The following is a 13,599-nucleotide window of genomic DNA, read 5'->3' on the forward strand; positions in this document are numbered from 1 at the left end:
CACAACACGAAGCAGCAAATTTTTAGTACAGGGAAACTACCAACTCTCAAAGCCCACCCATAGTGATATATTAGCAAGGCTGCACCAACTCCTGAAACAGCTCCAAGTGTTCAGATACCCAAGCCTATGGAGGACATTTCTCATTCAAACCACCACATATCCCAGCAACCTTAAATACAAGGTTGTTGTTGAAGGAAAATACCAAGATACTTTACAGAGCCCAAAGGAAGAAGGTACAGCCCAGTTACTGAGAGAGGAAACACTGGAAGCCACTCAGGAACCAAGACAGCTCTTCTTCTCAGGCTGGCCGTTCCCACTGCTGAGTCTGACTGATGTGTTTGGATTGCTGGGATCAGACCCGCGGCTTTCCGTGTGCTCAGCAAGCACTCGAGAACTGACCTACATCACCAGCACTTCTTTCTTAGTAACCCATCAACCATTACTGCTCACAGCAGCTGGTGCAGAGTACTTAGAGTCTCGAGTTATGTACAAATCTCTAGCAGAGATGGGTGAATTACCTACCCTAGCCTAATCACCATGACTAAAGATTAGGACCATGTGGTCTTGCACCCAGCTGTCTGGGCTGAAGGAATAGACGTTAAGGAGGCATATGGGAGATTCTCTGAAAAAGTGATAGGCATTTGTCATCTTTAGTTTAAATTGCATTACTGCCAACTCTGAATTACTTTGGATCTTACTTTCTAAATTGAGCTCATTTTTATACTTTTTGTGTTCACCCCCATCTCAAGAAATAGAAATAAATTATTATATAGGAACATACTGAAATATTTTCCTTACCCAATTCCCTCCCAGGCGAGTTACAGTAAATATAAATAAGAAAACAGTATAAAGGAATGAGAGTTTATCATCTTAAATCTTAAGTTGAAATTTTTTTTTTCATTTCAGATTTTCCTGAAAACATGAATCAAGAAAGAAATGGGACACAAAACTAAGCACATTGTTTTATATTTGTGACTTATGAATTGGCATTTCATGACCATGGCTGAAATCCAGATGCACTCTATAGATTGTATACACGACTGAGACATTTTGTATAGATTAGAATGATTGCTATATTTGTTTTGAGCAATTTTTCTGCACTATTTGCACTAAAAATGTTTATTGTTGACAAATCCTGTATTTAAGTTCCTCTGCTATTCCTGATTAAACATCTATGCATGTAATTCTAGCTAGTTTTTAATATTTTATAAAACTACTGATTAACATTTGTAGTTTTAACTTGATGCTGCCTCATTTCTTTATCAAGAATAGTTATAACTTAGATTCTTTTCCTGTCAGCCTTGGAAAAGACCACACACACACACACACACACACACACACACACACACACACACACAAACAAATACATACCCCTCCTTTCTTTCTAGATGATAAAACTGTCCAAGGCAGTTGGTTTCAGATATTCAGTGTCAGGAGACCCCAGTCCTGCCAGTGTTCCATCTCAAGAAAGCAACCTGTAATATCTGCAGTAAATGAGAGTGGAGAAGCTGCTATCTTACAGTTTGATTTTCAAACTCAAGATGCATTTAGGGAGCTACACTGGTTAATATGCTGGTTTTGTTTTGTTCTGGAACAGGGTCTCACTGTGTAGCCCAGGCTGACCTCAAAATTGTGACCCTCTCACATGAGTATTGGGATTACAGGCAGGTGCCACTAACCTGGTAAATACTTTTACTTAAAAACTGCCTTTTCACTTAAACCAGTCCCATATGGACTTTCATGCTAATTAAAAAATAACTGTCTTTGGGTTTTTAGTTAAATATATTTTTTATATTCCAAATGTTTAAAATGTCCTTTTGTTAAAAGATGGTAAATCTAGACCTAAAAAGTCAGTGAAATTTTAATACTTACTCTAACTTAATCTTTTCCTAAAATTAATTTTTCCTAAGAAAAGCTTTGTAACAAGTAATACTCAGTCTTACTTTTTAATGAATTTGATTTTCTAATTTGTACTTGCATTCAGCAATTTGTTTCTGTATTGTTTCACAGAATGAACCTATTAAAGTACATAAAGGAGAAATGAATATCTACATATCTGAGGTTTAGTAAGTTAGGGTCTAAATCACTAAATACCTAACTCTGATTTGTTCAATTGTCATTCCAAAGCCTGCATACATTACAGATTGTCTTGTCTTCATTCTCCTTACTCTACATGACTTTGATAATAACATTTTAGGAAAAACACAAATATTTTCTTATTGGAAAATATTTCATGTTTGTTGAAGGCATATTCACATGGACTATAGCGATCCAATGTGGCTGTACACCGTTATAACTGCCTGTCTTCCTGTCACTATTGCTAAGGGCATGCTATTTAATCCTCAGAATGGCCAGATGAAGGGTAAACTTGTTATTCCTGATAAGGATGTGTAGGTGAGATAACTGATAAGAGTGTTTATCAATTTTGTGACCAACTTGGGGGCATTCAGAGATGTCTCCTTACTTCACTGGTGTTGGAGTGGAACATCACCAACTACATTCACTGTAGTTGGTAGAGAATTTATCAGTCTCAGGCTAATTGCTTTTAAAAACCAGGCAGATCCTAGAACAAGACAGCAGACTGCATACCTTCTACAAGGTTGATTCATGTAGTCTGTCTTAATAAGCATCTACTAAGAACCTCCAGCTCTGCAGAAAGGCTACCCAGAGGAGCCCAGTATGGTCTCTGGTGTCTGTGCTTCTTTTCCTGACATTTCACATGCTGCACACACTGCACTGTTCACCAGAACACGCTGTTTATACAGCCACGATAGTAATCCAGAGGGGTGTTTCTGTATGCTTGTATTATCCAAGTTTCATTGTCTGTCAGCTAAGGAAGCAGAATTTATCCTTCAAAATTCAGAGACCCTCTTTAGAATCCAAACATTAGACAGACCTTGACCAGTTACCTGCTTTTAACAAAGTTGACACACTTGTTCAGATGGCCATATTTCTTCTTTGTATAAGTTGGCTACAGATATGAATACCAAAGAAGATGTAATGACTACTTTATAATAAAGAAGGCCTAGGATTAGACTACCTCCAATACAATTTGTCATGATAGTACCAAGTCAATGAAATAATAATAGTAAAGGCATCTATTTCAGTGTTGGGTGAAAATTTCAGAATAAATTAACATTAGGGAATTAATGTCAGAATACAGAACAGAGGTTGTTTGACTACAGTTTACATATTGAAAGACAGATAAGATTGTGTTGAACTAGTTTTTTGTTTGTTTGTTTAAGGCAGGTTTAAGTCTCTGAGACTACCCTCTTAACTTGCTGTGTAGCTGAAGATGACCATGACACTCTGATCTTCCAGACCCCCGAGTACTAGAATCATAAGCAGGTATCAGCAAGCCCAGTTTATGTGGTGCTTAGGATTGAACTCAGGGCTTCAAGCATATGCGGCAGGCACTCTCCCAGCTGAGTTCTCTTCAAGAATGAAAATTTGTACTGGCTGAGGGGCTCAGTGCTAACCGCTTTGTCATGCAAGCATGAAGACCCGGGTTCAGATCCTCGGAACCTGTATAAAAACCTGGTGCATGGTAGAACAGTCTGTGATTCTTTCTTCTACACAAGAGAGGAGGCTGAGAATCATTCCGGAAGCTTTGCAGACCAGTTTGTATGGTGGACAGAATAGTGGCAAACGAGACCTTGCTGCACACAGGGTGGAAGGGAAGGACGATACCTGCTCTGTTCTCTCACTTCAGCACTGGAGCAGAGTTGTGCACACATGTGTGCACACACATGTGCAAATTTAATTTTAAAAAATTGCTTGAAGGTTAGTTTATTTTCCTTATTTTTAATTTAAGTTTGTCAATTGACTTGTTCAAACATGATCAAAATTTTTTTCCTTTTTCATATCCAGTTTAGTATTACTAAAAGTAACAAGTCATTTGACTTGTATCGATTACTGGTTGGGAAGTACTGTGTCTTCAATCAGTTATATACTGAAGTATTCCCTGAAGTGTTACCTTAAATAATAAAATGCTTCATGACTGAAGCTTGATTTAGAATGAACATGTAGTACTAGAGGTTTTAGTCTTGTTGAATTGACCACGGTTTGTCCAGGCCCCTGGAAAGAGAGGCAGTAAATTTGTATGTAGTTTCAGTGCTAGGTTAACTTGTACAAAAGACTTGGTGAACACATGCTCACATTATGTTTTGTAAAAGGATGAGGGGAACAAAAAGTGTGTGGCTCTGATGTTGAAGCTGCCACGTTAAAAAGTTAAAATTTAAAATATACGATTTGATTTTCCAAATGTATTATCCAGTTTGACACAGATGCTGGCTTTTCTTTTTTCCTTTCTTCCCTTCTTTCTTTCTTTTTTTTTTTTAATAGATTGTCTGCTATAAGAAATTAGGTAACAGTGTTTCTTAAAAATGGTAAAAAAGCCAGGCATGATGACACACACCTTTAATTTCAATACATAAGAGGCAAAGGCAGAAAGATCCCTGAGTTTGAGGGTATCCAGAACTACATAGTCAGATGCTGCCTCCTCCCAAGAAAAAAGAAAGAAAGAAAGTCATGTTATAAAGCTGTAAAAGCCAGTCTCACTATATCCCATGTGTTTATTAGATATTAGACTATGAGCTAAGACTACAAAAAAATGACTAAATATTCCTTATGCTTAATTGGGGAATTTCTCAACAGAAAATACTCAGATTTAACATCTAAAAGAATTATACTTGCTTTATTTTTATATTAACAATATTTTTATATTACAGGCCTTTAGTATATTAAAGTCATCTTTAAATGTGAACACTATTATACTGTATTACATTATGTGTATAACCCACACTAGAGGTTTTCGAAGTCTCTTGTCCTTTCTTAATGTATTTCTATTTCCACAAAATTGAATACATTATCTGATAGAAATTTTCACATTTTAAAATACTGTTATAAAAACTAAGATTAAATTTATCTCTTTATTAGAATGTATTAATATTGTAGAATCATACAATAAGAACATTTCAGTGTGTTCAAACACAGCAACATTTCTCCATGAAGAGTCTTCAGATCAAAAGTTCAATTCAGATCTTGTTTTTAAGCATAAGATGGGAATGATGCTGCTCTGAATGTGCATTTTAACAGAAACTTCAGAAATGGCATTCATCAGTCTTACCATGAGATATTGCTAATGTTACTGAAAACATTAATTCGTTAGATAATTTGTACAGTGAAAAGCACTATAACCTTTTCTCATGTCTAATGGACGTGATGTAGGGGTTTGAAGAATGACCCCAAAGGCTTAGATGTGAACACTTGGTTCCCAGTTGGTGGAACTGTTTAGGAAGGATTAGGAGGTGTGGCTTTGTTGAAGGGGATATATACCATCACTGGGAGCCGGCTTTAAATTTCAAAAAGCCCACAGCATTCCCAGTTAGCTCTCACTGCCTCTGGGTTATGTGTGAAGATGTGAGCTGTCAGGTCACTGCTCCAGCCCCTTGCCTGCTGCTGTGCTGCTCTGCCATGGCAGTCATGGACTCTGACCCCCTGACACTGTCAGCCCAAATAAACTCGTTCTTCCAGTGGCCTTGGCTGTGGTGTCTCATCACAAGAGAAAAGTAACTAAGACACAGAATCCCTAGTTCTTCACTCCAGTTTTTCCTTGCTGATGTATTATTACAGGTTGGTGGTGGCTCACAGTTTTGGTAAGTGTAGTCTCTGAAATAGTAATAAAAGGTTGCTAAAAGCTGATATCTGGATTCATATTTGAGATAAAGTGAGTGAGGCTTCTGCTTTATTAGATACTACATCCATGTTAAGGTAAACATACATTTTAGCATTTTTCTGTGATGAAGAAAAGCAGAAGATACTCCAGAGGGGGGAAATATAATTTAAAATATAATCTAATGAGAAGTTAAAATGATTATCCTACCTGAAAGATTAGTTTCAAAGCTATTTAGGAATATATTATTAACAAAAAAGATTACTTTCAATACTCATTTTTAAAAATATTGGTAAAGGCAGAAGAAGGAAATGTCAAATGTTTCAGAAAACAAACTGTATTTGGAAGGGAAATGAAATTCTAAGCCGTTAACACAGGCGGAGGGAAGGAGAGGGGGCTTTCTAAGTGGAGCCATCTGTGTCAGGGAAGACGTGTATGGACCACCTGTATGGATCGGGGGATGATGGTTTGCTTCTTCATAGTGAACATCACTTTCACAGCCCAGCATGAGCCTCGGGAACGCTGAACAGTCTTCATTACGAGTTGATAAAAGAACCGGCTATTGAGACACTGTATTCTTTTTCTTTTTCATTTTCATAGCTGTATTTTATGGTTCTGGATGGAACGTGCCATTTCTCAAGATATTTTTATTATGAATTGCACTGTCCCCTTAATTTGGAAGTGGTTCTGTGTCTTTTACTTTGGAACTCCAAAGGGAACTTCAGGCAGTGAGAAACACAGCTTCGTCAGAGTCCCGGTCCTTGCCACTGTCCTCGCTGGGCGCATGCTCACCACCACTTGGAGATCGGCAGCTCAAATCCTCCACCCCAGACTCTTGATCGCTGTTCACTGACAGATCGGGATCTGAGCTTTTCAAATTGTCCTGGGTTAGAATCAGAGCAGAATCTTCGTCACCCTGGGAAGGGCTCCTGGATGGGAAGGACTTCATGTTCCCGCTGTAGTCCTGAGGAGTGTTGGCCGCGCTGTTGTCTGAGGTAGAAAATCCTGAGGGTTTGCTGGGCTCACTCGGCTTACTCTTCACTTTGGTGCCATTGAAGTGGACTTTCTGAATTTTTTCCAGCCTCTAAAAATAAATAACAACTTTGATGAAAGTCATAAATAATTTATTCTTATATATGCATGCCTTATTAGTCACTGCTTCCCAGTAGAGGATAATGTTAAGAGGTGATGAACGTGAACAAAACTGAGAAGCTTGCTCTCTTCACCTCTAATGTAAGGTTGGTACTGCCTTGACAGATTCTCTATAATGGGAACAAAGCAATGTGGTTGGAAGTACCTAGAAGTAAGTGGTTCCTTTGTTATGTCTATACAATTTGTCATCGTTATTTTCATCCTGTTAACTGTAAATGTGTGGGGGTTTATTTTTAAAACATTTTATGCATGTGGATGTTTGTTTGTATGTATGTGTGTGCACCATGTGTGTGCCTGGTATCTGTGGAAGTCAGAAGAGGCTGCTGGTTCCCTTGGAACTAGTTCCAGACAACTGTAGCTGCCATTTGAGTGCTAGGAATTCATAGGAACCTGGGTGCTATGACTCCAGACACAGCCATAGGACACCTGGAGTACGGTATAACACAGGCAGAGTTCTTGTAGTCATTTCAGGGAGGTAAGCCGGGTTCAGGGGAAGGGCAGAGGAAGCACTGCCATAAGACTGGAAGAGCAGAGCTTGGATCCTGCAGTGGCCAGAAAGCCACAAAGGCAGCTAGCAGAAAATGCTATCGTTAAATGGGGAGCATTTAACTAGAGCTAAAAGGAATTAGCACATTATGAGGAAATCTCAAATGCTAAGCAAAGAAACTTTAGCTATTATAAGAAAATCAGCATTTTAAGATTAAAGTAATTTTGATTCTACATACTTTATTTCTACATTTGACAATTTTTTCAAACAAAAGAGTGCTACAATAAGTAGGATCCTAAGATTCAGAAAGCTGGATGCCTTTATGAAAAATAAATTGGCCAAACAAGAGGGGACTTTGGAAAAAGGTCTAAGATGCCTCTAGAAACTTAATCTGTGGCTCATTTTAGTTCTCTGATTTTATTCTTTAGTCTAGGTCTCAGCTCATACCCAACTCCAGTCATCTAAACATGTGGATTTCTAGGCTTGGCACTCAGGCGTCAGACTCCTTAGGAAGTAGTATCCTGCTGTATAATGAAGAGCTTCTATCCAGTAATGTACAACGATGCAGAACAGAGCTCTTCATTGTCAGATGCTCCTTTGACAATGCCTCAGTTATACTAGAAAAACTGTTGCCTAAAGTCCAACACGGGAATATGTTTAGTACCCTAAACTTATGGCCTGAAAGGGAATTTATTCTAGTGTATTATGAAGGAAACAAGGGTCATCCATGTCTAAAACAACTCGATTGTTGGCATCCTTGCATTGTAAAGCTCCATTTGCCTCAGCCATAATTCTTAAGTGGGGATCTGCAGATGAGTTTCTTGTCACACAAATTCAGTTTAAATCTGCCAACTTTATCTAGGCCATTATCAATCTGAGAGGAGTTCTTGTCCTTTCCAGTACCATCATTGCATTCAGCCCTCATCATAATGCTTATTTTATATACTACATATTACTGTTTTAAAGTCTCATTGTATTTAAAAATTTTAAAGCATTTTATATGTATGTGTGTACCTGAATGTATATGTGTGCATCACATGCATCCAATGCCTATGGAGATTAGAAGCATCAGATCCCTAAACTGTGGTTACCTATGGTTGTGAACCACCGCTGGGTGTTGAGAACCAAACCCCATCCTCTGAGAGGAGTACTACTCTTAACCACCAAGCCATCTCCAGCCCCATCTCATCTATTTAAAACACTGATTCTCACTTGGAAATACAGGTTCCAAACAATAGGAATTTATTGCTAATTCTTGAGCAGATGAATGGTAGAGTTTTAAGATGAGTGAGGCAGAATGAATAGTATTCACTGATTAAGACATGTAAATAGGAAGCACGCTCGTGCATGTGCACACACACACACACACACACACACACACACACACACACACACAACAATGTCTGTCCAATAATGGAAAATACACATGTACAACTTATACCACTATAGTCAATCTCAGCTATTTACATTTAAGTACAGTAGTATCAAATGAAATTCTTAAAAGTTGAGCAACAGGCTTTTAGTTCAGTTCAATATATCCGATTTTGCTTTTTCACATTTTCATGTCCCCCTACCTTTTTACAGAAAACTTAAGTACTCTCATATAACAATGATGGGAAAAATAAAATGTATTGATCAGGTTTTGGTTTGGGCTTCATTTATCTGAGTGTTCACCAAAATGAGACCATTTTGTCTTATCCACTGAGTAAAAAATTGCAGACCTTGAAGGTCTTCCTCCAGTTAGTGCTCAACAGGCACAGAAAAAATTATAGGCAATAATAAGACTCACCCCTTCCAGGGCCTCCAGTTCTTCCTCCAGCTGCTGGGACTCCTCCTTCACGGCCATGAGGTAATCTGTAACAGACTGTCGAGGCTGCATCCCCTTTTCAAAGCGGTTATACATCCCACTCCAAAACCTGGGAAGGAAAGATACCACATATCCCAGTCTGAAAGCTCACAATCTCAAGTCTTCAGTGTCACAGCCCAACAATATTAATAACCAACAGCAACTACTAAAGGTGGTAGTTATCATTGAAACTTTGAGAATTTGTGATTATATTTAGAATTTCTGCTGCAAAGGAAAGCTGGCTTTTAAACTTAGAATAGCTTTCACTCTATTACAACCACCAGAAACTGACATTTGCATTTTCAATAAATCTATCGAAGGCAGTCAAGCATTCTAGAATGCAAATGCAACCGATGTCATCCTGGGGACACCTGGGCCATAGAAAAGTGTCTCGAGAGAGAGGTTCTCGTCTGTCTGCAGCACAGAGAACAGGGTCTGGGCCTCAGTAAAATATTCTCTTCAGTACCAGTTACGAGCTATTAATAAGCTGCAGCACAGATAACTGCAGCATGTCTTGATTAGTTTTAAAAGTTGCTATTCTGCACAAACCATGCAAGCATTTCTGGTACAGAATTAATATTCTGCTAAGTTGTCAGAAGTAATACCAAGGTAACTAGGACTGAAACCATCTTTAGGAATAGAACCCTATGCAGTGTGTAAAACTGTTTTCTGGCCTGATGTGAATCATTTTGCCATGAAAAGAGACTGAGGTGAATGCAAAGGACAGCACGCGGCACACATTTAGCGTATCATAACTAGAACCTGTAAAGGCACCTTGTTCTCCTTCCCCCACCCCAATACCATCTTCAAATCAGTGGTTTCCACAGGCAGTTATTTCCACCCAACTTGTGCTTCCAGGTCTACTTCCACAGGACTTGAGTTCCCTTTCTCTCTCTCTCTCTCTCTCTCTCTCTCTCACTCACTCACTCACTCACTTCAAACAATTGCCATGGTAGGAACTTGTATTTTAAAGACCTTATTATAAAGCATCAATTTCCATGGGAACTTCACATGTAAAGTAGTGGAGAGAAAGAGCATTGCCAGAAACAGCACCATCAGATGGCCGGTGATCTTCTCGGGTGGGTGTGATGTCCACCATCAGATGGCCGGTTATCTTTGGTGGGCTTTATGTCTGGCAAAGCCTTTAAGCTGGTGTTTCACACTTTTGCCCCTGAATGTGAAGTCATGATCTGCATGTTCCTAAAGACCAACTTACTTATATGTGAAGTTGCATGGAGCTGTAGGCAGATGAAGGCTCCCCTGGGTCTGACTATGGTCAGCTCTAAACAGAGGATTGAGGTAGTCAGCCCGATTCTTCCACAGGTGTGACCACAAAGAGTAGGTTCTTTCTTGAATCCTGTTATTTAAAAAAAAAAAAAAAAAGGCAAGTTACTCATCTTGGTTCTTCTAAATAACAAGTAGTTTATATTCAATCTGGAAAAGAACTAGTAATTGTTATCTTAGGTGTTCTTAATATATAGCAGTGGTATTACCATCTGCCAGTAGCTTCTTGGCATGGTACAAAAATGTTAAGATAGTCTCCAGTACTATCTGTATTAGCCTTGACAAAATGTTTACTTATTTTGAGTATTTAAAGAAACATTGAGGTGTGGGAGGAGGGTTGGAGAGATGGCTCAGTGGTTAAGAGCACTGACTGTTCTTCCAGCACCCACATGACAGCTCACAACTGTCTGTAACTCCAGTTCCAGGGCACCTGACACCCTCACACAGACATACAGGCAGACAAAACACTAATGCACAAAACATAAAAATAAATTACAAAAAACCCAAACATGTTATATAGTCTTTCAGGTTCTTCTCCTCAAACAGTAAATGGATATTTAAGTTTCCAAGCCCTATGCTAAATGCTTCATTTTCCTTTCATTTAATCCACAGTTCCTATATATGTCCCATTTTCTGGATGAAGAAACCAATGAATAGAGTAGTCTCCCCAAATCCATACCTAGTTAGTAGAAAAGCCAGTATTGAAAGCCAAGCAGATACCATTAGACCACAAACTATCAAGAAAAACAAGTGAGACTAAAGGATGTATTCTGCTATGTGCACATTCTTATGTATCCTGTGGTTGCAGAGGCCAGCATTCACCCTCAGTCTTCAGGAACTGTCAACAATCCCCCCCCCTTTTCTAGTCTCACTATATGGGGGGAGGGAGGAGGTTGTGTGTATGTCTGCATGTGTGGGAGCAGATGTCAAAATCATCCTTAACTGTTCTACCTTACTCATTGAGGCAGGCCCTCTCATTCATGTCTTACTAGACAGCCGTTCTAGCGTTCCCTCGTCGTCCTTCACTTGCTTGTAAGCCCAAATGCAAGTACTTATGTTTGTAGGTAAACATAAACCAATGAGCCATCTCTCAAATCCCACTTGTTTTTTGAGTATGGTTCTCTCACTGATTGCAGAGATCTACAAGGATCTGCCAGTCTCTACTTCCCCAGCACTGGTATTATAAGCACACCACCAGGATGGAGAGAGACAGCTCAGCAGCAGTCCTTTCAGGACCCGGGTCTGGTTCCTAGCACCCATATGGTGGCTTACAACCAACCAGGGGATCTCGCACCCTCTCAAGACACATTCTTACATTCAAGCAAAACATACACCTAAAATAAAAATAATCTTTGAAAGTATACCATTACACCCAGTGGGTTTTTGTTTTTAAATGTGAGTTCTGGGGATGGAGTGTAGGTCACCATGCTTGCACAGGAACCACTCTATCAACAAGCAACAGTCTTTGTTTATCAGAAACCATACTTTAAGTTCTATGAAGAGAACAAATCAGCATCCACTAGAAAAAGTAGCTATTCCACTCCAGATGGTACAAACCTACTGAAATCTACTTGAACTGACCTTTTCCCACAATTCAACTGGATGCCATACACAACAGAGCTAAAGTCATTTTATGCTATTAAGTACCTCAGAAAGTTCTTCCATTTGTACTTCTTAAACCACCTTAAGTTTTCAATGGTATTTAAAATTCTACATTTTAGAATTACAAGTCTTGACTAATGCAACACTGCTTTAATCGAACCTGGATGGAGTTATTCTCAAGTGTGATGGCACTCAGGTGCAAAGATCCTGAGTTTCAGGATAGCTTGGGCTGTACTGTGACACTCCATCTCAAAAAAGGAAAAGGGGGGAAAAAAGCCTAAGGAAAGGGCAAAAAGGCATTATATAGGATCTACCTGGATGAAAGTATCTTTATGATGAAACTCATCAACTGCTATGTGCAATGAATATCTACCCCCTAAAATTAAAAATCTAATGGCTTCAGTTTCAAATATGCTTTTCCAGTTAATTTGAAGTTTTTATTATGTCTATCAAATATGACTAACTTTTTTTTTTTTTTTTTTTTTTTTTCGAGACAGGTTTTCTGTGTAGCTTTGCTTTCCTGAGCTCACTTGGTAGATGCTCGAACTCAAGACCCTCTCTGCTCCGATGCTGGATAAAGCTGCGCACCAACAGCATGACTAACATTTTTTAAAGCAAACATACATTTCTTTAACTCTAGAAGTTTCCTTTAAATATTCGTGCCAAGTCTTCCGATTCTGATTCAGGCAGAATCACAGAGAAAAGTGACTCTACATATTCCTGTCAGTTGATAACATTTAAACCATTTATGAAACGATGTCAGGAATGGGAAAAGAACATAGAATAGTTCTGTAACTCAATTAAGTAGTTTTCGAAATTATGAAACTCTCTATGAAGCCCTTCGAAATTATGAAACTCTCTATGAAGCCCTCAGTTGCCAAACTCATTGAAAATTGACCACCAAAACTTACTTGAGTTCTTGCCTCTCCTTCTGGCTATTGCAAAGGAAGTTTCCAAACTGACAGGAATAAACATGATGCTGAATGTGAATCAGAAACCTCTCGTTGAACTCAAAGGCGCAAGGGAACTGCTCCGTTAACTGCCAGACGCACTCAATGAACTGGTCCATGACTGGAGAGATTTCTTTCGGGTCACCATCCAAATTGCCATATCTATAAAACCAAGAGGTGTTTTTTGTTTTTTTGGTTTTTTTTTTTTAATTAGAAATCTACGAATGCAAAGACAATCATAAAAGCAACCTTAATTCCTAACTACATCTTACAAACAGGATGAAGTAGAAGAATAAATTTTAAAATTCCAATTGGAAGATAAACTTTGTAATGGAAGTCTGGATAGAGAACAGAATATGTGTGACAGAAAACTTTCCATGGACAAAGGATATTTTTTAAATCAAACTTTTGAAGTTGGTTAATACATTTTGTTAGGTTAATAATACAGAAGCAATTTTTAGCAACTTCTGGGTTCTTTCCATTTGCCTTATTAGCTGTACAGACCATTTCTATACCAGAGTTGCAGCTGACCACAGATTCCACACTGCAGTGCTCCCAATCACAGTCCTCAATGAGGAGTGCCAGTGCTTTACAATGAGGAGTT

The 13,599-nt window shown here is 38.7% G+C and overlaps 2 protein-coding genes across 3 annotated transcripts in view; one reads left to right on the forward strand and one right to left on the reverse strand.

The window, feature by feature from the left end:
• Positions 1-4,926, forward strand: part of Vps37a (VPS37A subunit of ESCRT-I) — a 43,683-nt gene extending 38,757 nt beyond the window's left edge. For both annotated transcript variants that reach the window (XM_028872356.2, XM_028872357.2), the window contains exon 12: positions 907-4,926. Coding sequence is in view for 1 of the 2 variants with exons in the window: in XM_028872357.2 (XP_028728190.1) it covers positions 907-924 (18 nt within the window). In the remaining variant the exon portion in view is untranslated. The remainder of the gene's footprint in view (positions 1-906) is intronic.
• Positions 3,575-13,599, reverse strand: part of Mtmr7 (myotubularin related protein 7) — an 88,784-nt gene continuing 78,759 nt past the window's right edge. Inside the window, exons 11-14 of the mRNA XM_028872355.2 lie at positions 12,957-13,157; positions 10,376-10,516; positions 9,103-9,229; positions 3,575-6,758 (exon numbers count right to left, since the gene is read on the reverse strand). Coding sequence (XP_028728188.1) covers positions 6,396-6,758; positions 9,103-9,229; positions 10,376-10,516; positions 12,957-13,157 — 832 coding nt within the window. The 3' untranslated portion in view covers positions 3,575-6,395. The remainder of the gene's footprint in view (positions 6,759-9,102; positions 9,230-10,375; positions 10,517-12,956; positions 13,158-13,599) is intronic.

Source organism: Peromyscus leucopus, chromosome 17, assembly GCF_004664715.2.
Source record: "Peromyscus leucopus breed LL Stock chromosome 17, UCI_PerLeu_2.1, whole genome shotgun sequence".
Classification (NCBI taxonomy): Eukaryota; Metazoa; Chordata; class Mammalia; order Rodentia; family Cricetidae; genus Peromyscus; species Peromyscus leucopus.